We start from the raw sequence: 23,559 nt of genomic DNA, 5'->3' as shown, positions 1-23,559 counted from the left end.
TAACAAAGATAAAAGAACACAGTTAGTAATGACAAAGGTATAAATAACGTATACGGTTTCAATAAAAATGATCGATTGAATGACTTAACAGATTGATTTACAGACTTTATACTTTTCATTCTTTATAGAGACATATTGAAAAATTCATTTGGAACGGTAATCTCTGTTGTTGTTATTTGGTTTTTAGAAGCATTAGCAACTAAGGCCATATTGCTCAGGGATATGCGGTGGTCATTCCCTGACCTTTCCGCATCCTCCGTATTTGGTGGTGACGGGTAATCTCAGTAGCTGTTGTACTTTATATTTATTTATTCAGTTTAATTTTATCAACAATATCAAGTCTCATGTTCTAAAAGTGGGTTAAGTTATAACAACTCAGTCGAGATACTATAACTTAATCCATACCTTTGGCCCCTTTGGAGAAAGGATTAGGGAATTTTGGGAAGATACCAGCGTTTCTGTTGCCGTTGAATATGAATTATACTAAATGTATCAAAAGGTACTGAAGCCCTACACCCTAAAATTTTTCACTCGAAATGTTAGGAGCATTGGCAATAATTCCACTCCCCGCTAATGCTTTTGTTTCTAGAAGATTTGGTCGTTATTTGCCTCCAGGAAATCTGGATGACTTTCAACAAACAAGTCGACGTTATGATTGGAAACTCATCTTATCACGTACCTTCGACTGTTCATGAGGAAAGGCGAGGCGGCACGTTGATTATTTTCCATAGTTATTTTTCAGTATCGCGCATGATTAATAGTAGCCCCAACGATAAAGCTGCGTGCCACTTTTACATAAGAAAGTCTGTGCGGTAGCACAATTGTTATAATCGCCGTCCTCCCCACGCCGAGTGGAAAAGGCCCGTGTTTGAATCCCGTCAATGACGCGAGGAACTTTTATGGACTTTTTTCACTTTGTGGCTGAGTTAGTCGGTGTCAGGCGTAGACATCAATGTTCCCCCCCCTCGTCCCCATTTACACAGGTGAAAACCATCCAATCCAATTATGTCTTGTTTATCTTCCACCTGAATACTCAAGACCTTATGGATAAATTCCACTCACATCTCGCAATCCATTTCAGCTCTTGATATTCACTCTCCTCGCCGGTGATATCAGTTTGTTCTTCCTCAAGCATTCGGAATACAGAAATGGCTTTATTCACTTCACGGATAATTTGGGGCTTAATTGATTCTTCCACTGTTTCATAAGGTCGTTCTTATGGTCCGAATCAAAATGAAACCTACTTCGGGACCCTACTGTCCCAACTTTTAATTTTGATTCGGACCATAAGCCAATTAACCGTGAATTTAAGCTCAAGTCGATGATCTCCAAAGAGGATAAAGTTCTAACTAAAGCTGTCTGTACACCTAATTTTCTTAGGGAAGTTGCTATTATGAGCTCATGGGGTTTCAAAATTGGTATTCAAAGTGTCCCAAATCGTTGACCTCACTTACCGTGGCTAATTTGGATTTTTCCCTCGCCCTCCTATCTGAGAACGTTATTGATAGTCTTGCTTCCTGCTTGTCAATGGTAAATCAAGGGGCATCAAAAAACTATTAGACTAATTAAATGGACAAAGCAATGATTCTCTGCAGATCTCAAGACAGTCTTTTTCAATTAATAACAAGAAACGAAAATGTACTGGAACCTCATTCATTTTACCGAATTTAAAAAGAAGAATGCAGTTTTCATAAAACAAATAGGCTTTGCCAACAATAGGCACATAGTTACCAAGTTATTATGCTCAAAGCATCCATTTGCAATTCATTACAAAGGGGACAAGTGAACAAAACTATACACGAGCTGATAGCACCTTTAGTGAAAGTTAAGTAAATGATAACTCAAAACCTTTTAGGGCTAAGGCCTCATGTTGCAAGCAAGTCTACTGACGTATAAGTTAGTGCTATTGCATCATTTTAATATGCAGCAACCTACTAAAATAATACATAATTGGCATCATTTAAGTATATCTATGATTGCAATATCATAGTTGCTATGATATTGCAATAACATGGCAACTCGTTGCGAAGATATTCACAATATGAGATATACTTAAATGATGCCAATTATTGCAATATCATGGCAACTCGTTGCGAAGGTATTCACAACATGAGATATACTTAAATGATGCCAATTATGCACTACTCCGGTGTGCAAAACTTAAATGACCAGCACTATTTCTAAAGGTTACAACCACAAAATCAAAAACGAAACAGCCTGTGGCGATTTGCATAACTGTGGCCGTTCAGTAGAAAGCTGGTGCACATGCAAAAATTTGAATCGTGATGAGAGGGCTCACATAAACAGATAAAAGTAGCAGTTCGGCAGTTATGTGCAAATTACTTAATGGTGAGCACGATTGTTACAGACGTTCGATTGGTTTCATACAGTCCTACAGACAATGAAATGGCCAGTAGACAACATCTGGATGATTTTACTCGGGGTCGAATAATTGGGAAGCTCGAGGAAGGTCGAAGTGCGAGGAGTGTGGCTGCAGAGTTCTGTATCGCCCATAGCATTGTGTCACGTGCGTGGTCGGCCTTCAGAACGATAGGTACAGCTGTTTGAAAGACCAGTAGTGGTCGTCCACGAAAAACAACGCCCAATGATGACAGCTATATGCTCCTACAGGCCAAGAGGGACCGACACCAGACAGCGGGATCCATTGCAAACCAGCTGCACAGGACGCAGGATATCGCGGTTTATTGTGGCCAGGCGACTCCACAAAGGTGGACTGTTTGCCCGACGGCCAGTACGCTGTGTCCCTTTAACACCTGCCCATCGGAGACACCGTTTACAGTGGTGCATCGAACACAAGAACTGGACAGCAGCGCAATTGAGTAAGGTACTCTTTACTGATGAGAGTAGATTCAGTCTCAGCAGCGATTCTGGTGGTCAGCTAATCTGGCTAGAGGTTGGCACACGGTATCACCCCGCAAACATCACTGAAAGGGATCGATATGGCGGTCGAGGAGTTCCCTCCCGGGGAGGCGTTATCTTGGATGGACGTACACAACTCCAGATACTGGAAGGCGGTACTGTAACCGGTGCACGGTTACAGTACCCATGTGCGTCTGTTCCGAGGCGCCATTGGCCCCCAATTCGTGTTTATGGATGATAACGCCACACCCCATCGCACTGCAGCTGTTGATATGCTTTTGGAAAGTGAGGACATTGTTCGTATGGATTGGCCTGCCCGTTCCATCGATCTAAATCCCATCGAACACATATGGGACGCTCTGGGGAGACGCCTAGCGGCACGTCCACACCCACCAGAAAATGGTCACCAGCTGAAGATGGCATTGACAGAGGAATGGACGATGTTATCGCAAGAACTTCTCAACAATATTGTTCGAAGTATGGACAGTGCAAAGCTTGCATCGACATTTGGGGTAGCCATATCTCCTACTGAGGACCACCTCTTCCCTTTGTTCCATCTTTGGCAGTGATGCATCTGTATCATGGCAGCCAGTGCTATGTTGCCATATTTGAATAAAGTCCTCTGTACCGTTTTGTTTCGGTTGTTGTGTCGGTGTTGTTTCCTTCATCATTTCTGTACCTCACGAGGTTCCTTTGGTATGCTTTTCCCATATCCAGGCCACTCCTATGAGAAGCTACAGGTGAAAACCTGCCTGGTCCTTAAGTTTTGCACACCTGTGTATTTTAGTATGTTGCTGCATGTTAAAATGATGCAACAGCACTAACTCATACGTCAGTAAACTTGCTCGCAACATGAGGCTTTAGCCCTAAAAGGTTTTCAGTCTGATAACCAGTTGCATACCATCAGGCATCTCTCATATTGTGGAGTAATACTTCACAACTGGGTTGTCATCATTACAATACCAGGGTACTTGTCCACCCACCGAGGAGAAGCCAACAAGCTTCGAAACTGTGTCGTCTGGGTAATAGTCTTCTCTACTGGTGAAGTGTTACTTATTCGAGGTATTGCAATATCATGGCAACTCGTTGCGAAGGTATTCACAATATGAGATATATTTAAATGATGCTAATTATGTACTACTTTAGTAGGTTGCTGAGTATTAAAATGATGCAATATCGCTAACTCATAAAACGTCAGTAAATGATAACTCCAGTTCCAATTTCCCAGTACCCGTACGCATTTGGCAATTTGATCCTAAATTAACGTCAAGAAGGAGAATCCACTGATTATAATGACCACTATAATACGGCGTTATAGTGGTTATTAATAGGAGAGAAAACAAATCAACGGTTGATCTGATAGCTTTACCCTGTTGATCCACAAAGCAGAGCATCCTCAGAGTAAACAACACAAAATTTACATTGTTTTCTCTGTGGATGCTTATTAAAATATTTTCAGTAAAATTTTAAGAATAGCTTGTGTTCCTCATATCTGGACACGCTACTGTGACACCGACAACTGAAACCAAATATTTAAAGGGTTAAAACATTAAAAGGATTTTCACCTGATCCCACTACGTTGCACCTTCCTTAAGGTTTTTGAGAATGGTTATCTGGACTGATTTATTGACTGCTGCTTTCATCATAAACTCTATCACTAGTAGACTTACCATCCCAAACCTGTCCGAAACACTCACAAACAGAAAACATTCAATTCGAAAACGTAGCTTGGAGTAATTTTCCTGGGTGTAAATCAGCTCATGATAGGATTTCAATTACAGTCCTCCTTAAAATTCTAGAATACTACAAAAAAAATTCTGGTAATCTGCTCATTGTACTCAAAAAAGATACAAGGACATTTTATAAGAATAGATAAAATAAATTTTCTATTTATACTTCTGGAGCTTTGTGGGGTTATGCACCGTCTTCCCCACACCTGTGGAAAAGCCATGAGTTCGAATCGGTCAATGACGCTAGCAATTTTTATGGGACTTTTTTCATAACGTGGCTGAGTTAGTTGGTTTCGAGGGTGCCATGTTTTTTTCTTCCAGAAACTCGAATGTTTCGTCCCGTAAATAGGCAAATCGAGTATAGAACACTCGCAATTTACAGACATAATATATATGACGCAATATGATCTGAGTCGCTGATATTCTTAAAATCCTACAACAACAACAACTTCTGGATGGCCACATCGGTAGAGGAGTTTACAAGATAGATTGAATAGCACTGTATTTAGCAGTCATGTGGGCCACGGTCAACTGAACCGCGTGTTAGCCTCACGTTTGACCACTCGGCTACAGATGCTTTCTCAAGGGAAATTTCACAGGGTTGATGTTTGTCTTCAGCGCCATTTGAGCAGCATATGACCCCCCTCCTAGAAAGTTCCAAACATAACATCGCACACCGATGACCTTAAGTTATTCATGACGTGTAAAATATTTGTTTATATCAGAATTAATGTTGTACGGAAGCGAGTATAAGTTTGCTTTATTCGCAGTGCACGACAACTCTACCTGTATGGCCTTACTGATTTGTAGTTTCAGAGTGATTGTGAGTCATCTTCCAAACCTTAATGAGTCTCTGTTGATGTAGCATGTAGCTTTTTAAACGAATAAGAGTTCTGCGAATTAAAAAAAAAAAAAAAAAAAGTTATCAGAAAAGAATTCCTTCCTGTCATAAATTTTCCTACAATGTCTACTTTTTCAGCAGTCTGGGTATTCCAAGGTTTTTTAAAGAATTATCGCAACTTATTCTTATAGCTCTGATATTGCAAAACGTTTAACAACTATGATTTCTACCACGCACTAATGAAAGCTTGTAGCTTCGATGATGTATTTCTGGAAAATAGTCAATGTTTAGATCACTTATTGATTTTTTTTTTTTTTCCCTAATCGCCAGAAGTAGAGGTATGACATATCCTTTCGCCCACCACCTCTGCTTATTTTAGTATACAGTACTGTATTCAGTTTTTTTTTTTTTTTTTTCTGTTTTTGATTTGTTTTTTTGATTTTGTTTTACCGCTTAACGGCTTTCGTATCGGTTGTAAGCAATGCTCGATATAGGTTTCCTGGGGTTCTTGTGCACATATTTTTAGCTGCCCTGAAAATAAGATCTTAATAGTACAACAGAAATAGTTAAACTGGAAAAGGCTCAGTATGAGAAATCACTAGAAGAGGGAGAAGAGCAAAGGAGTAGAAGAAGAAAAAAGAGCAAATTAGAATGAACCTCTTACGTAGTGGTTGCGATTTAACTGTTGATAACCCCACTGATGAATTTAATGGATATTCCGCATCGATTTTTACAGATGAAAGGCCGTTCGTGGAGGGGGAGCTATGGTAGTTATGTAAACTTTAGTAGGATTCAGGTCAAGAGATCTCTTGGCCATTCTATTGGTAGAAAAAATTATTTATAATAATTTATAATAATTTTTTCTACCCACCAACGGAATTCAATGTTGCCTTATCATTCATGAAAATAAATTCATTCCTTTCGGATTCCACTCGAAGGAATAAATTTTATATGATTTCTTTACAAGTACTGTCAGTGTAAATATGAGTTAGATTTTATTTGGTTCATTTCCGGATCGTTCAAAAAAGATATATATATATATCTATATATACAGTATATAGAAATTACTGTTTTGGGCGTTATAGTGGTACGGTATAAGAAATTTTAGAATTTATGGGTTCAGGATGGTGAAAACTTACGGTTTCAGCACAGTGAGACACCAGTGCACCTATCTCAGTGTAAAGAACCGTGGGGTGAGGTGGACAAAGGCCTATTTTACGAAATTGGGAAACCAAAATGTGGCTAACCCGTGGGACGGTTTTTAAAATATGGCGAATACGTAGAAGGTATGGGACCCGCACTCCAACGAGCTCTAAGCAGTTATAGCCGAGAGGGGGTAGTACGATAATATAAAATGATAAATTACACTTTTAGAGCATAAACAATTTTTAATTAGTAAATAAATGGCTTTAAAATAAATTTTTACTTAATGCAAAAAGCCATCTATTTATTAATTTAAAAATATTTATGCTCTCAAAGTGGAATTTATATACTGTGTGTGTGTGTGTGTTCAGCAGTCCACTGAAGGTTGAGAGACACTGGTTTAAAGTTCTTCGGCCTGTGTGAAGTAATCGAATTTGCAGTACAGTACTTGTATTCTCTTTTCTTGAAAATTTCCCCCGAGATGCTGTTATCTAATTTATTGTCTCGCTGGGTTCTATGGCCTTGTATGACAAACCTCTTGGTTATTTTTTCTAGTCGCCTCTGAGTTGACTCCACTTGGGATATGTTTTGTAATAATGAATATCATAAAATAAAGTTCAATGCGTGCTAGAAACGCTAAACATAATTTCTTCTATAAATAGTTTCCATATACAGCATGCATATTTGAGCAATTTCTGACTTTGTAAGCTATGAATGAATTTTAACATGAAGACGATGCGTCTGTGTGTGTGATTCACATGTCATTAGTCTTTCTTCGTGTTTCTACTTGAGCAAGAGGAGCAGAGATGCGGATTGCAGCCACGTTTCTGTGTTGTTCTATAAATACAGTTTTGGGAAGCAGTGATATTGCGCTTTTCAGTCGTCGTGGTATCTTTGTGTGCTCTGTAAATTTTAGTGTGTTTAATAACGTATATAAGGTTTATTTAAGACATGAGCCCAATCCGTGAATTTATTTCCTTTGTGTTTGATTATAACACAATTACTTTTGTGCAAATTAAGAATCGTAAAGTGGGCATCTTGCACAGATTCATTCAGTTTGCCCTAGTAGTTTATATAGTGGGGTAAGTACTCTTCACTACTCATTTGTGTATCCTTAAACGTTATTATTATCACCCTTATGATGCAAGGAAGCCTGAGGCTTATGCTGCACCAGCCAAAAAAAATTCCCGAGTTCCCCTGAGAGAGAGAGAGAGAGAGAGAGAGAGAGAGAGAGGGGAATCACCAAGAAACAGAAGAATGATGATATCTAGCTCAGGACCCTGGGTGTGCCAAGTCCATACTCACCAGATGTGAGCCCCATTAGAGAGTTTAGAGTCTGTACTTTTCTGTATACGTGTATATTGAACTCATAATTTAATTTATAATAATTATTAAAATTAATAACATATAATTATATACAGTATATTCTCATACATACATACAGAACAATCAGTTCATTTTGTGTTAAGCCTATTATTTTATATTGCTTATAACTGAACGTCCATTAAAGAACGGGCATTTACCTCAGTTCTTTCCCAAGTTACACGCTGCAAGGAGGAGGGTGGGGGAGAGAACAATTAGAAAAAATAAAAATGTTTAATTTTCGTACAGTTATTTCCATCAATGTATATGTAGAAATTCGTAAAGTCTGGAAAAGTTCTATAGTTGAAATGGAAAAGCGTCAGACAGTCCATGGGATCCAGGATATTACTGAGAGATGATGTGAAATGTTTACAGTGCAATGCCGAAACTGTTAGATGTACGAGACGTTCGTTGTGGTCACTTTTCACCTGGGTCGAACAAGATAACACCAATGTTTAGAGCGTCCGCCTGACAGTAGGGGACACCGCTCATGCGTAGTCAGAAGGTATGACTGGTTGGATGAAATGCTAGGATGGGTTGCTGGTGGGAAGGTAGCTTCACGAATGTTATATAACAAGTTTTTTCATTAAAAAATAAGTAATGTGAGTTAAATTGGGGTATTTCATTACGTAAAAATAGAAATATAGGATCAAAGCTATTACGGGGTTCAAAATGTTAAAAAAAATTGTGCGATTTGTCATTGGTCACTCATTTTGAATTTCAGAAAAAAAAAAAAAACCTTAAGAAATATTTCATATTAATGAACACTAATATGAAATCTTTCCTATTGTTTAAATATACTTATTTATAACAAACACGTTCCTTTAGCTTTCGCAGAATGATATTATTAATTTTTAGTGGCTGTTGGTGCAACGACTGTGAACCCAGGATTGTTCAAGTGAGTAGGAATTTATGGTAGTCCATAACGGGAGATGCGTCAACCATTAGGAAAGCAAAATTTACTTTTGTAATAATAAATTTTCGTTGTTGAACGGCAATAGTCAAATGGTGAAAACGTTTTTATTCTTATCAACAGTAAAAGCATTTATCATTTAGAGTTGAATTTTATAGATTTCAGTGATTTTGATCTTAAATTACGTTTCAATAATTTGCATACATACAAAATTAACAGATACGTTTTTGAATAAAAGTGATATAACATGCCGCTGCATGTTTCAAGTTTTTTTTTAATTTTTTTTTGAAATCATAAAAAATGTAACTGCTCAACTTAGTTTTAAATCAACTAGATGATTGTTCTTACACAAGCACGTTGGGGCAAGAATATTCTCTACCTAACCTACTAACCTGGATTGTACCCTTTATCCAAGTGGGATGTTGGCTGACAGTGGGCACTCTTCTGCCGTGGAACTGTGGTAAACCTGTAGTGTAGTATTTCTTTTTCGCCGTACTCCTCCGTGCTGACCTGTGTGGGATCTTCCACATTCGGGTGCGAAGTGGTGTCTCCTCCACCTCCTCCTCCTATTGTAGGCGCTAAGTGTCTTAGCGCTTGCACTAGGTGGCTCCCCATCCCAAAGTGGGACATTGCAGTGGACCTTTCTTTGCTGACTCATGGGATAGCTCAGGAGCAGAACACTGTTGAAAAATCCCACACCCTTGATGTGGGATGAAAATCGTCTATTGTTCCTTTGGCAACTAACCGCTCCCTTTTTTCCCCCTTCCTGCCCAGTTCTCATTCGTAACCATTCGTGGAAGTCCCCAAAACGTTCTTTAGGAATTCTCGTTCTGCTTTGGGCTTTCCTCTTTATTTTTGTCTGGTGGATGAGTCCTTTCATCCGCACAATACCTTCCCCTTTCCCTCCCAATCCTGCATCCCTTCCCAGGGCTGCCTTCTCTGTCTCAACAGCCTAATACCACTATAAGTTTCTTCTCCTTCTATAAACCCATATCTCTTTCTGACATTTTTTCCACTAGGGCTTGTCTTCTGGAACCCAAGAGTTCTGAAGGGCAGTCCAATGCAAAGCTTCATTGAACAGATTAGACAGCCTACCTCCATGTGGCATGAGGTGCGAGCTAGCCAAAGAATTTCCAGGTGAATTTCTGCTGGTTGGTCAGTAATTTGAGTGCGCAATTGTTGAGGAATTGCTAATAAACTATTTTGTTAAGTGCTTTCTTTTAATGGTTCTGCAGAGTGCAGATGTTTTTCTTTGGGGGCATGAGTAAAATTTGTGAGGGCTTTTTTCAGTCGTTAGTAATTTTCTTCGGGTTAACCCCGCAAACTGAAATGCTAGGTGCGCTACTGCATATACAGTATATGCGTGTTAAAATATAACCTCAGGGGCTCACATCTGGTGAGTATGGGCTTGGCAGACCCAGGGTCCTGAGCTGGATATCATCATTCTTCTCTTCTCTTTCTTGGTGATTCCCTTTTACTCTCTCTCTCTCTCAGGGGGTAACTCAGGAATTTTTTTTGGCTGGTGCACCATAAGCCCCAGGCTTTCTTGTACTATATGGCTAGTAATAATAATAATAATAATAATAATAAAAAGATACGATGTGAGTTAGTAGACGTTACATGATTTTGCTTCAGGCGCAAAAAATGCTAGTGCCGTTTCTGTTTCCGCACATCTTTCCTGCAACCATTCTTCCTCGATTTAAAATTGTGCTCCCTTATGCATGTTGGCGATGTTGCCTGAGCTAAAGTAAGGATGCCATCAATATTTAGTTTGTCAATCCATTTAGAGCCTTAAATACCTCACCTCAGCATCTGTAAACTAGGCTAACTTATCATTGCTTGTCGTAAAGATCCACGGAAGGGGTACACACCTGTAAACATTAATCAACGACACAATAGATGTTACAGACTTTCATTTCCACTAGTGAAAAAAGGTTGTGTTAGTTTATGCTACCAAATTCGGGACGGATCCTAATGGAAAACGGTGTCTGTAATGTTTAGTTTACTTGAATCTGTCCTGAATTTGGTAGGGTAACCTATAGGTATAATCTGACCTTTTTTCACTAGTGGAAATGAAACTCCTACTTGTAGTAGGAATTACGAAGGTCAGGTTTACCGGCTTGTCTGTCATATTCCTATTACAGCTACTCCCCGATTAACGTAAGGGTTGCGTTCCGCGGAATGCTACGTAAATGCGGAAATTCCGCACTCGCAACTATGCGCGCTGAATTTGATAGAAGCAAAAAAGAAATGTTCAACGAACATGTAAATAGAATTATTTATTCAATTTTTTTATCTCATGCACTGAAAAAATTACAAAAGTGTACAAAATTACAAAAATTTCAAAATTATAAAATTACAAAAAGAGAGAGGAGACAGGCATAATGTCAGCAAGTTTTACCTTTTGAGCGAGCATCATTGCCAGAATTAACACTCCAGCTGATAAGCACGCTGCTGCGGAAGTTGAGGACTGTGCAGATTTAGAAGGGGTTTTTTTCTCCAACACATCACAAAATTTCTCTGCAGCTGCAGAATCACCACTGGCAACTTCACTGCATACTTTAATGTTTTGAAAACCAGCACAATGCTTGAACTTATTAAACCACCTGTTGTTTGCCACGAACTTGGCTTGGGGTTCACCGTACTTATCCTTAATATTTTCATAAATGCTTTTTGCTTTTGCTTGAATGGCCATTGGACTCAGGGGCACTTGCTTCTGAATCTGATTTTCCATCCATATTATTAACAGCTTTTCCATCTTCGATATAGCACCTGAATGCTGTTTTGTGATCACTGTAGATCTTAAATGTGTTGATCCTTTAACATGTTCTTTTATATGCACACCGTCCCTTAAAATAGTATGCACTGTTGAAGTTGCGAGACCTAATTCCATGCAATAGATGAATGACAAACTTTGCCCTGCTTCGTACTTCTTAATTAATCATCTTCATTTCTAAATCAATTTTGTTTCATTTCCTAGCACTGCCAGCACTTGCACTTTCCAATGGTCCTTTTCCCTTCAACATTGTAATAAGTAAATAGGAATCAAGAGAAGATCCTGAAAATGTATTTGTTTTTTATATGACTGAAAATTTCAGTGAAGGGGAACTCATTTCACCATAATACCATAATGTAAAAACCCAGAGAATTCAAGTTATGGTTTTATCGCAAATGCAATAAGATTGAGTTTATTCCGCTAACAGAAAAGCCCATTAAACCAGAAAGTGCAAATTGTTTTATGGTAGTGACCTCCAGAAATGTGTTTTAGAAAAATATCGCAAAGGCGTTCAAAATTGATTCTTATAACGGAACATATGATAACGATGAAAGTGTTGTGCAATTTCCATTATAAAAATGACCTTTGGAGAGATGTATTTAGTTGCATTTAGTTTTATTATTATAGCATTATCATGTGCACTTTTTGGCATCTCTCAAATTGTGAGGTTAACCTCACAACTGGGTTGTCATGTTGGCAATACTAGGTACCTGCCCACCCACCGATGAAAGGCCAACAAGCCTTGAAATGGTGCCAGCTGAGTGGTGGTACCCACCAAGAATAAGTAACAATAGACTTCTCCATTAGTGGTATTGCTTATTCGAGGTAGTGCAATACAATATGAGATACAGATGAAATGATGCCTTTTACACTACTTTTGTATTTTTTCTTTAAGAGCTAGTGTTTTCTTTAAGAGTTGTCTATGGTGTATCTACACTGACATTAAATAAAGTTTGTAAACCTAAAATTGATGCAGTTGCCATGCCACCATTGATTGGCTGGTAATGGTGCCATTTGGAGGTACTGTTGATGGTCAATCATTCATGTACCCCCACAACAGTTTCACAACATTTAATTTTGTTATGATCTCTTAGACCAAATTTGCTTAGTTAACCCGATTAATTAGATCATATAAATGTCTTGTATTAGCCATATAAATTAAACATATCGATGTCCACTGTTTTCTCAATTTGTTTCCCAGACAGAAAGCTCAGATACTGGACTGTCCAGGTTAAAACCGTACATCTGGTAACACTAATCTGTTGTCTGTTCTTTCATGTTGGTGTAACTTCGTGTTGTGAAACTGCAAGTATAGATTTTTTCTAGTCCATGTGTTATAGAGTATATAAAATTATGATGAGGAGTGGAGGGGAACATTATACAGGAAAACCTTATAGTCAATATGATGCATATAATGAATTGCATTTGTTACAGAGGTGAAACTACCATGGCACCAGACATGCTGCTGTGGTTGTGGGGAGGTGGGTGGAAGAGGCATTGGACCTGATGTTTGTCCACTCTCGCTGTTGACCGCTTGGCACTGTCAGGCCTTGTAGATAGCTTCTGATTTTTTTTACCATATTTTAATATGCATATGAATTGTTTTTTAAAATTCTTCTAGGTAATTTTAACAAGACTAATTTTATTTAATAATTTTTAATAGACATGAGTTTCTTCAAAGAAATTCATATTCATTAAAATAGTAAATGGTAGGTTATGGAGGTTGGGTAGGTATGCATCTCATACTGTTAATGTTAGACGATTTTCAGTGTGTTGTTTCAATATACAAATTTATCTCCAGGAATGCATCTGCTTCATACGTTGAGGTATTCCTATATTATAATTTGGAAGAATAGGGGGAAAATAATTGATTGTTATACTTTCAAATTATATTTCACAGCAGTTATTTGTTTTTTATCAGCTTGCTATAAATTTATAATCTAATGCTTCATTTATTTAATAAAACAGTAATATATATTAAGCCATGCTATTTTTTTCACTCAGATATGTTATAATTTGGAAGAAAGGCTATCAAGCACATTCATCAATTTACAGTGATGTTACAGTTAAAGTGAAGGGATTATCATTTACAAACTATTCCAAAGCCAGTTATGTTCCAGTATTTCAAATGCAAACTGATATATATAATAGAATATGGGATAGTTCTGATTATGTTATCACCCCAGGGGTAAGTTTCTCTAGACATTAATAATATCTATATCAATATGCAAGAAAAGCAGAGCCATATTAAAGTTGCTATTTAATAATGTGGTTGTGTAACTGAATTAGGTGTGGGAATTTATAAAATTTGCATGATAGTTAAGTTACTGAAGTGTCATTTGAACATTAAGTAATTATGCTTAATGAAATTTAATCATTGTCTCATAAATGTTATTTACTGTTTTCAGTTTAGAACAGGGATTCTCAAGGAGGTGAAAATTGTTTTTTTTTTGGGCAGGGAGAACAAAAATCATGGGTATTACCACGGTTTGTGGCCCTTCAAAGTCCATCCCTACCTGACGCGACATCTTATTCCTTAATATTTAATTTCTTTCAATGGATTTTCTTTAACCCTGAGACAACTGATTTTTAACATATAGGTATATTATGTTAAAATAGTGGGTATGATTTAATTCAACCACCTTTGCTTTTTATAGGCATTAAGTGCCTAAGTGCTTTCAGAGGTAATGTCTCCGCAATCATTGGCATTTGCACCTTTCCGACAGCTGCAACCTCGGTGTGGTGAGTGTGGTTTATTTATTTATTCTTTTGTTTCATTGGTCAATACATGAGGCATGGATGGGATGAGGAAATGTTTCAGTCTATTGTTTCTACTTTCTAAGCAACAATCAGTATTGATTTATTGTTTCCTTGTGGAAGTTGTTTATTTTTTTAAATTTTTGATCCACAGTGCTTTTGTGAGTGACTTCGGCTATGAGAGTTAAATAAAATAGTTTATATTTTATTATTTAATCCTTTGTAGTTATTCAACCCATCAATCATGTCAAGTGCTGAAAAGAAAAAGTGTCGACTATATCTGGATGAATATCTAGTTTGTGGTTTTATTGAAAGACCATTTGACTCAAGATAGCCTTATGTGTCTTATGTGTAATAGTTCTTTTTCAAATGGGGCTACAAAACCATCAAGACTCTTAGATCACTTAAATGGAAACATCCTGATAAAATTGGTAAGTATATCAAATATTTTAAAATTTTAAAACAGAATTTTGGGCAACGTAACACTCTTACTTCCTTATTTAAGACGAACACACAAAGAAATTAAGATGGAATGATTGTGTCTTATAAAATTGCAGAAATCATTGCAAAAACTGGTAGTGCTCATACAGTTGCTGAGACTGTTATACAACCCACATTAGAGACTAATTTCAATGGTGATTCATCAAAATCCTTCCAGTATTTTAAAAGCATTGCCGTTGACCAACGATTCAATTCGAAGATGAATCGATGAGATGTCAGTTAACGTTGACAAGCAGCTAATCGACAAACTGAAAACAAGAAAATTTTATATTCACATTGATGAATCCACAGTTACTGACAATAAGGCCCTTCTAATGGTATATGTTCTCTATTTAAACGATGATTGTAAATTGCAAGAAGAGATGCTGTTTGTAAAATCTATAGAAACTGACTGTACTGGAACATCCATTTTTGCTGTGTAAAAACATTGTTTGACAAAAAACAAATACCATTGAAAAATTTGGTATCCTGTGCCATTGATGGTGCTACATCCATGTTTGGAAGACATAAAGGATTTATATCCCACCTAAAGGAAGTATGTCCCGAAGTTCTTGCTGCATCATACACTGACACCATCTGTTTGCAAAAAATATTAGTTCAGTTCTTTATCAATCTTTCAGTATAGTTATTAAAACCATCAATAAAATAAAGTCACATAACAAATTTGATCACCTTTTCAGAAAACTTTGTATTGATAATGAAGAACAGTATGTGAGGCTTCTTTTATATACAGAAATCAGATGGCTTTCTAAAGGAAACTATCTAACAAGATTTGTAAATACGATAATTAGTTTTTTTAGAAAGCGAAGGAGACATAGATTTAGCAAAGGAGATCAGCAAACACAAGAACAACATACACTATATGGCTTGGATTTTTCGAAAACCTAATGAAGTATCTGAGTTACCCTGAGTTATTTGGTTTTTAGGAGCATTAGCAACTAAGGCAATATTGCTCTTGGGATATGCGGTGGTTATTCCCTGACTTTTCCGCATCCTCGTATTTGGTGGTCACGGGCTCGAACCCCAGTCTAATCAAGAAGCGTGTGCTACACACTGCTGCTCCTGCCCACCTGGCTATGGAGGCGGCAATGAAGTATTACTTAAACTTCAAGGGAAATTAATTATGGTGAAGATTGCATATTAAAAGCATTCACCAAAAAACTAGAAATATTTGAAAGCAATTTAATATCAAAACAATTTCATGGTATGTAAGAGTTAGCTGAAATCAATAAATCTGATGATGTTACCAATGTTGAATTCTAAATGGAAAGCCTTCGGGGACTTAATTTGGAAGGCTACTAGAGTTTTCATTCCAACTAAGAAATACTGTTCAAGGTTTATAATGAGGCTTGTGGAAGAGAAGGAAAATGTATGGGATGCATATAAAGTATCAGGTGACACAGAACCCTATTGCAGAATAAACTAGTCTATGGGTTTGGCACACCCAGGGTCCTGAGCTGCATATCATCATTCTTCTCTTTTGATGATTCTTTTCTACTTCTCTCTCTCTCTCTCTCTCTCTCTCTCTCTCTCTCTCTCTCTCTCTCTCTCTCTCTCTCTCTCTCTCTCAGGGTAACTCGTGATTTTTTTTTTTTTTTTTTTTTTAGCTGGTGCAGCATAAGCCTCAGGCCTCCTTGTACCTTATGGCTCATAATAATAATAATAATAATATCAAGTCACAAAGGAGGTTAGGCAAGTGAAGGGAGATTACGAGAAATCTTTGGCAAAGGATACAAAGAAAAACAGCAAAGAGTTCTTTACTTATGTAAACTCTAGAAGGAAAGGGATGAATCAGATTGTACCACTTAACATAGATGGGTTGACTATTGATGATCATGCTCAGGTAGCTGATAAACTGAATGAGTATTTTGCATCTAAATTCACACATGAGGAGTTATTCAATGAGGGGAGTGCCAGATGGTTATCAAATTCTAAAAGGGAGCTGAGTTATTTTGTAATAACTTAGAGCAAAGTGGAGGAGAAATTGTTGAAGTTAAACATAACCAGGGGCTCACAACTGGTGAGTATGGGCTTGGCACACCCAGAGTCCTGAGCTGGATATCATCATTCTTCTTTTTCTTGGTGATTCCCTTCTACTTCTGACTCTTCTCTCTCTCTCAGGGTAATTCAGAATTTTTAATTTTTTTAGCTGGTGGAGCATAAGCCTCAGACTTCCTTGCACCATATGGTTAATAATAATAATAAAGTCACCTGGAGTGGACGGGATCTATCGGTCATATTAAAGGAGGCAGCAGCAAAGGAAGTAAGCAAACCCTTAGCCATAATTATGAGAACTTTCTTGAACTCGTGGGAGGTCCCCATGGACTGGAGGTGTGCAAATGTATCACCAATTCACAAAGGGGGTTCAAAAGGTGACACAAGTAACTATAGACATGTTAGTTTAACTTGTGTTCTGGGGAAATAATGGAATCACTGGTTAAAGAATCATTGCAGGATCATCTAGACAAGACTGCAGTAATAGTTAAGACACAGCATGGGTTTGTTAAAGGGAGGTCTTGTCTGACCAATTTGATTGGATACTATGATGCGGTCACAAAGGAACTGAATACCAAAAATAATTTTGATATCATATACCATATCATATTGGATATGATATCATATCCAATATGATATGGATTTTTGATATCATATTGGATTTCGGGAAAGCTTTTCATACTGTTGCACATGGAAGACTACTATACAAATTGGAGAGGTATGGCATTAAGGGTAAGTTACTACAATGGATAAACAGATGGTTGAGTGTGAAACGACAGAGAGTGGTATTCAATGGACGCTGCTCTTCGTGGACAAATGTTATTAGTGTGGAGTTCCCCAGGGTTCGGTGTTGGGCCCATTGTTGTTTTGTATATTTATCAATGATATTGATGAAAGTATATCAGGTTTAATGTCTAAGTTTGCAGATGATACAAAGGTTGGCAGTGTTGTTAATGACAGTAAAGACAGTATGCTACTCCAACTGGATCTAGATAAGTTGGGAAAATGGGCTGAGAAGTGGCAACTGAAGTTTAACATTGACAAATGCAAAGTACTGCATATGGGTAGTGATAACCTAAGAGAAACGTACTAATTCTGTAGTACTCCACTCAGGGAAGTGGAAAGTGAAAAAGAGCTGGGGGTAATTGTGCAGTCAAATATGAAGTTCGCTGAGCAGTGCAGACGGGCAGCCAGTGCAGGTCATGGAGTGTTGTCAATGATATATAGGAATTTTGGCAAGGACAGGGAGGCCATTTTCCCGTTATAAAAGGAAGGTCTGTAGGCCTCATTTTAGGAAGGATGTAGAGTTTCTAGAAGGAGTACAAAGAAGGGCAACAAGATTGGTGGGGGGGGGGGTGCTCTTACCAAGAAAGGCTTAGTTCTGCAAATTGTAGCGCCTGGAGAGAGCAGTGTCCATTGAATACCACTCTCTGTCGTCTCACACTCAACCATCTGTTTATCCATTGTAGCAACTTACCCTTAATGCCATACCTGTGAGGTGATTTAATTGAGGTATCTGTGAGGTGATTTGATTGAGGTGTATAAGGCCTTGAATGGGTTGAGCAAGCTGATTGCTGATGGGATTCTTCCTCATTCTCGGATTAAGAATCCAAGGGGGCACAGTTTCAAATTGAGGAACGACAGTTGTAGAATAGATGTGCTGAAATTTGCCTTTAACCAGCAGGTACCTTAATGCATGAAGAATCACTATCAGTAGTGATTCTTCATGCATTAAGAATCTGCAGATAAGGCAACCACTAGGTGGCAGTGATAACAGTGTGCTGAAGTGGGATTTACTGAAAGAGGTAACTACCATTAGGGGTAAAGGGAAGGGTTTTTGCTTTTATAAAGGCGACTACGGAGGTCTGAGACAGTATTTAAATTCTATATGGTGGGACCAACTCATGATGTTACCAACAGCAAATTCAAAATTGGAAGCATTCAAAAATTAATCTTGAAAGCTACTAGGCTTTACCTACCAAATAAGAAATATTGTTCAAGGTTTAGGCCTAAATGGATGTAAGATGAACTGAGACATGGCAAAGAAGAAAAATGCATGGGATACGTATAAATTGATGCGTTACATGGAAGCCTGTGATAGATATAAGCTGGTCTGTAACCAAGTCACAAAGGAGGTTAGGCAGGCAAAGGCAGTTTATGAGAAATCTTTAGCAAAGGATGCAAAGAAAAACAGGGTGAAGGTAAAGAAAGCTTGCACGAGAACCATGCAAAAGTTTAATTAAATTTACCGGTAAAAGTACCTTACCGTAATGGCATTTGTATTGTTGCTTGTTCGGTAAACAGACGATGAGTGTTATCGGTCAGGAGTAGAAATTGAATCCCATGGGAGATTGAAACCCTCCCCAAGTGGAGGGGGTAACCTGACCTTTTTTCTTTAGAGTCACTGGTGGGCTAGCGAATAAATTATTTATCAAGAAAAAAAGGCAAAGGAAGCCCACATGAGAAGTACGGCAAACTTCGAAAAAGTTTACCAGTGAAACTACGTTACGAACATTTTTACGACGCCAGAACTTCCAATATAACTCTGTTTGTGATTCAATTCGTGATTCTAAAGAAAAACGGTCAGGTTACCCCACCTCCACTTTGGGAGGATTTCAAGCTCCCGTGGGATTCAACATCTACTCCAGACCAATAACACTCACCATCTGTTTACCAAGCAAGCAACAATACAAATGCCGTTACGGCAAAGTACTTTTACCGGAAAATTTCATCAAACTTTTGCATGCTTCTCGTGCAGGCTTTCTTTACCATAGCCAAAAAAAGCAAAGATTTCTTTACGTATGTAAACTTTAGAAGAAAGGGGATGAATCAAATTGGTCCACTGGATATCGATGGTTCAACTATTGATGATCCTGCTCAGGTGGCTAACAAACTAAATGAGTATTTTGCCTCTACATTCACACATGAGGAGTTATTCAGGGAGGGGAATGCCAGAGGTGAACTAAACTCTGGCAGTGAGCTAGATGATTTTGTAATAACTGAGAGGAAAGTGGACGAGAAATTGTTGAAGATAAATATAAGAAAGGCACCTGAGGTGGATGGGATCTATCCAGTTATATTAAAGGAGGCAGCAAAGGAAGTAAGCAAACCCTTAGCCATAATCATGAGAGCTTCCATGGACTCGGAGGAGGTACCCATGGACTGGAGATGTGCAAATGTGACCCCAATTCACAAAGGGTAACACAAGTAATTATAGACCTGTTAGTTTAACTTCTGTTCCCTGAAAATTAATGGAGTCACTGGTTAAAGAAGCACTGCAAGATGATCTAGAGAAGACTTCAGTTATAACGCGGACGCAGCATGGGTTTGTTAAGGGGAAGTCTTGTCTGACCAATTTGATTAGATACTATGATGTGGTCAGAAAGCAACTGGATGCAGGGAATAACTTTGATATCATATATTTGGATCTTAGAAAGGCTTTTGATATTGTTGCACATGGAAGACTGCTGCACAAATTGGAGCAGTGTGGCATTGGAGGCAAATTGCTGCTATGGATAAAGGGATGGTTGAGTGGGAGAAGACAGAGAGTGGTAATGAATGGGCACTGCTCTTCGTGGACTAATGTTATTAGTGGAGTCCCTCAGGGTTCAGTGTTGGGTTCACTGTTGTTTTCTGTATTTATAAATGATATTGATTATGGTATATCAAGCTTAAAGTCCAAGTTTGCAGACAATACGAAGGCTGGCAGGGTTATTAATGTCACTAATGACAGTACGCTGCTGCAATAGGATCTAGAAAAGTTAAGCAGATGGGCTGAAAGGTGGCAAATGAAGTTTAACATTGACAAATGTAAAGTACTACTTATGGGAAGTAGTAACCCCAGAGTAACGTATCAACTCTGTGGTACTACACTGACAGTAGTAGAGAATGAAAAGGACCTGGTGTAATTTTGCAGCCAGATATGAAGTTTTATGAGCAGTGCAGATGGTCTGCAAGAGTAGCTTATGGTGTCTTGTCAATGATATACAGGAATTTTTCTAGCAGGGATAACGAGGTGATTATCCTCTTGTATAAGGTGATGGCCAGGCCACACCTTGAGTATTGTACACAGGTCTGGAGGCCTCATTTTAAGAAGGATGTTGAGCTGTTCGAACGAGTACAGAGAAGGGCAACAAGATTAGTGAATGGAACAAAGAGTTGCTCTTACGAAGAAAGGCTTAAGTTTTGCAGATTACAGTGTTTGAAGACTAGGCACCTGAAAGGTGATCTGTTGAGGTGTATAAAGGTGTATTGAGGTGTATAAACCCTGAATGGTTTGAGCATGCTCAATGCTGATGAGATTCTTCCTCTTGCTCAGAATAATCACCTGAGAGGGCATAAATTCAAATTGATGAAAGACAATTGTAGGATAGATGTGCAGAAGTTTGCCTTTAGCCAGCAGGTAGTTGATTGGTGGAACAGACTTCCATCTTTTGTTTTGGAAGTTGTAGCCTAAATAAATTTAAGGCTGAGCTGGACAGGTATTTTGAACAAATGGAGGGGTTAATCAGAGTTTTTTTTTTTTTTTTTTTTTGGCTATTGCTGCAGAAGCTTGCTTTCTTGCATCGTATGCCTCTACTAATGCTAATGCTAAAAATGCTAATTAAAATGTAATCAAAAATGCAAATATAAATTCGAAAAAGGTGGAATGGTTGAGTTGTGGGGATCAAAAACAGCTAAACGTCTTTATTTAACAATGTGGTCTGAAATGGCCCAAGTACTTCTTTGTTTTCCCTATGCGGGTGAAAGTGTTTTAGTTTGGTAAATAAAATATTAACAAAGGTAAGAAACAGAATTTATATATGTTCAACAGGAGACATTAGAATTAAACTTATTAACATCATACGGAACATTGAACTTTTAGCTAAGAAGCATCAGGCTCAGGGATTCCAATGAATAAAAAGAGTAAGTATAAAGTATTTTCTTGTTTAAAATTTCATGGGGGAGTGATTAGGGAAAAAAAATGTGTAAAAAAAAGCCCTTTTTAAGGCAGCGATAGTTGAAAAAAGGTTGAGAAACACTTGTTTAGAATAATTCTGGGTACCCATTCATTTAATGATAGCTTTCTGTTGTAAATTGTATGTAATTATGAATGTTTGCATGAAGAACTGTTTATATCAGTCTTTAATTGAAAAATTTTGTCTTATTATAGGATGGTGACACTGTTTTTGTTGCCACTAACTTCCAGATAGCATCCAATCAGAAGCAAACCACTTGTCCAGAGGTATTGTTATTTGATGTAATGTAGGCTGTTTAGACAATTTTTTTTTTCCTTATGCAGCAAACACCTAGCTTCCTTGCATCTTTTAATTACATTTAAAGTTCAAGTTCACATATTACAATGTATTGGCTCATATCATATTTTCAGCACTGTCAGTGTTAACCTGAACAGCATAAAACTATTGTGAAATCTCATTAATGCAAACTTGGTGAGTAGGAGTAGTGGCATAGTGGCAAATGATGCAAAATATGAGGGTAGCCAACTGTTAACAACTGTCAATCGTAAAATTCATTTATAAAAGTAAACTTGGGGAATTTGATTGCACCTATCTTGATTGTACATTATGTTTAATATAGTTAAAATGACTAAGTGAAATAATAGGGCGATGTTTTGAAGTTAGTTATTTTAGGGGCATGATACCAAGTTAATTAATAGGGTTGAAATTGAAACACTTTGTCGCATATTAAACATAGAGTTTAAACCTCATTCTTTTTCGGAATAATTGCTGGATATCATCATTCTTCTCTTGGTGATTCCCTTCTATTTTTGACTCTCTCTCACTCAGGTTAACTCAGGTAATTTTTTTATTTTTTTTTTGTTTGGCTCTTGCAGCATAAGCCTCAGGCTTCCTTGCATCCTGTGGCTGGTAATAATAATAATAAAAAAAGTAAGCTTATATAGCATCAGCAAAACAAAAAAAAAAAAAAAAAAAATCCCATTTTGCCTATCCATCCCCTCCAATAGTCTGCCTAGTTCTTTCTTGAATTTATTTAAACTACACACTTCCACAACAATATATGGAAACCTGTTCCAACCATCAACCACCTGCTGACTGAAAGGAAACTTCCACACATCTATTCTGCAACCATCCTTCCTCAACTTAAATTTATGCCCCCTCATCTGTGCAGTCTCTGCAAGAGAAAGAATGCCATTAAAATTCAGCTTACTCAATCCATTCAAGGCTATAAAGATGTCATTCATATCACTCCACAGGTGCCTAGACTCCACATGCTGCAATTTGCAGAACTGAAGCCTTTCTATATAAGAGCATCCTTCTGTTCCCGTCACCAATCTGGTTGCCATTCTCTGCACCAACTCCAGCAGGTCTACATCCTTCTTAAAGTGAGACCTGCAGACCTGTATACAATACTCAAGATGCTTCCTGACCATATCCTTGTACAAAGAGATAATCACTTCCTTATCCCTTCTAGCAAAGTTTCTATATATCATTGACAAAACCTTTGAGCTGTCCTGGCAGCATGTCTGCTGCACTGCTCAAAGAATTTATATCTGACTGCACAATTATCCCAAGGTCTTTTAATTTTCATTATCATTCCCCCACTAAAGGAAAGAGTTTTCTATACAACAATTGATTTATTATAAAATTTGGTTAATAATATTTCCAAGTCCATTTTTATCCCACAAGAAATAAATTACTTT

At 37.8% G+C, this 23,559-nt stretch overlaps 1 protein-coding gene across 5 annotated transcripts in view; it reads left to right on the top strand.

Annotated features, from left to right (window-relative positions):
• The window catches only part of LOC150085931 (P2X purinoceptor 4-like), a 151,036-nt gene that overhangs the window by 9,563 nt on the left and 117,914 nt on the right, over positions 1–23,559 (top strand). For 4 of the 5 annotated variants that reach the window (XR_016546946.1, XM_090373595.1, XM_090373594.1 and 1 more), the window contains exons 1-3: positions 7,396–7,676; positions 13,650–13,833; positions 22,051–22,122. Coding sequence is in view for 4 of the 5 variants with exons in the window: in XM_090373595.1 (XP_090229721.1) it covers positions 7,546–7,676; positions 13,650–13,833; positions 22,051–22,122 (387 nt within the window). In the remaining variant the exon portion in view is untranslated. Of the gene's footprint in view, positions 1–7,395; positions 7,677–13,649; positions 13,834–22,050; positions 22,123–23,559 lie in introns of those variants that run through there. The other variant, XM_090373596.1, reaches the window with a different exon arrangement.

Source organism: Mastigoproctus giganteus, chromosome 5 (genome assembly GCF_048544385.1).
Source record: "Mastigoproctus giganteus isolate SK-2022 chromosome 5, ASM4854438v1, whole genome shotgun sequence".
NCBI classification, from domain to species: domain Eukaryota; kingdom Metazoa; phylum Arthropoda; class Arachnida; order Uropygi; family Thelyphonidae; genus Mastigoproctus; species Mastigoproctus giganteus.
This window is presented reverse-complemented; position numbering and strand designations above follow the sequence as displayed.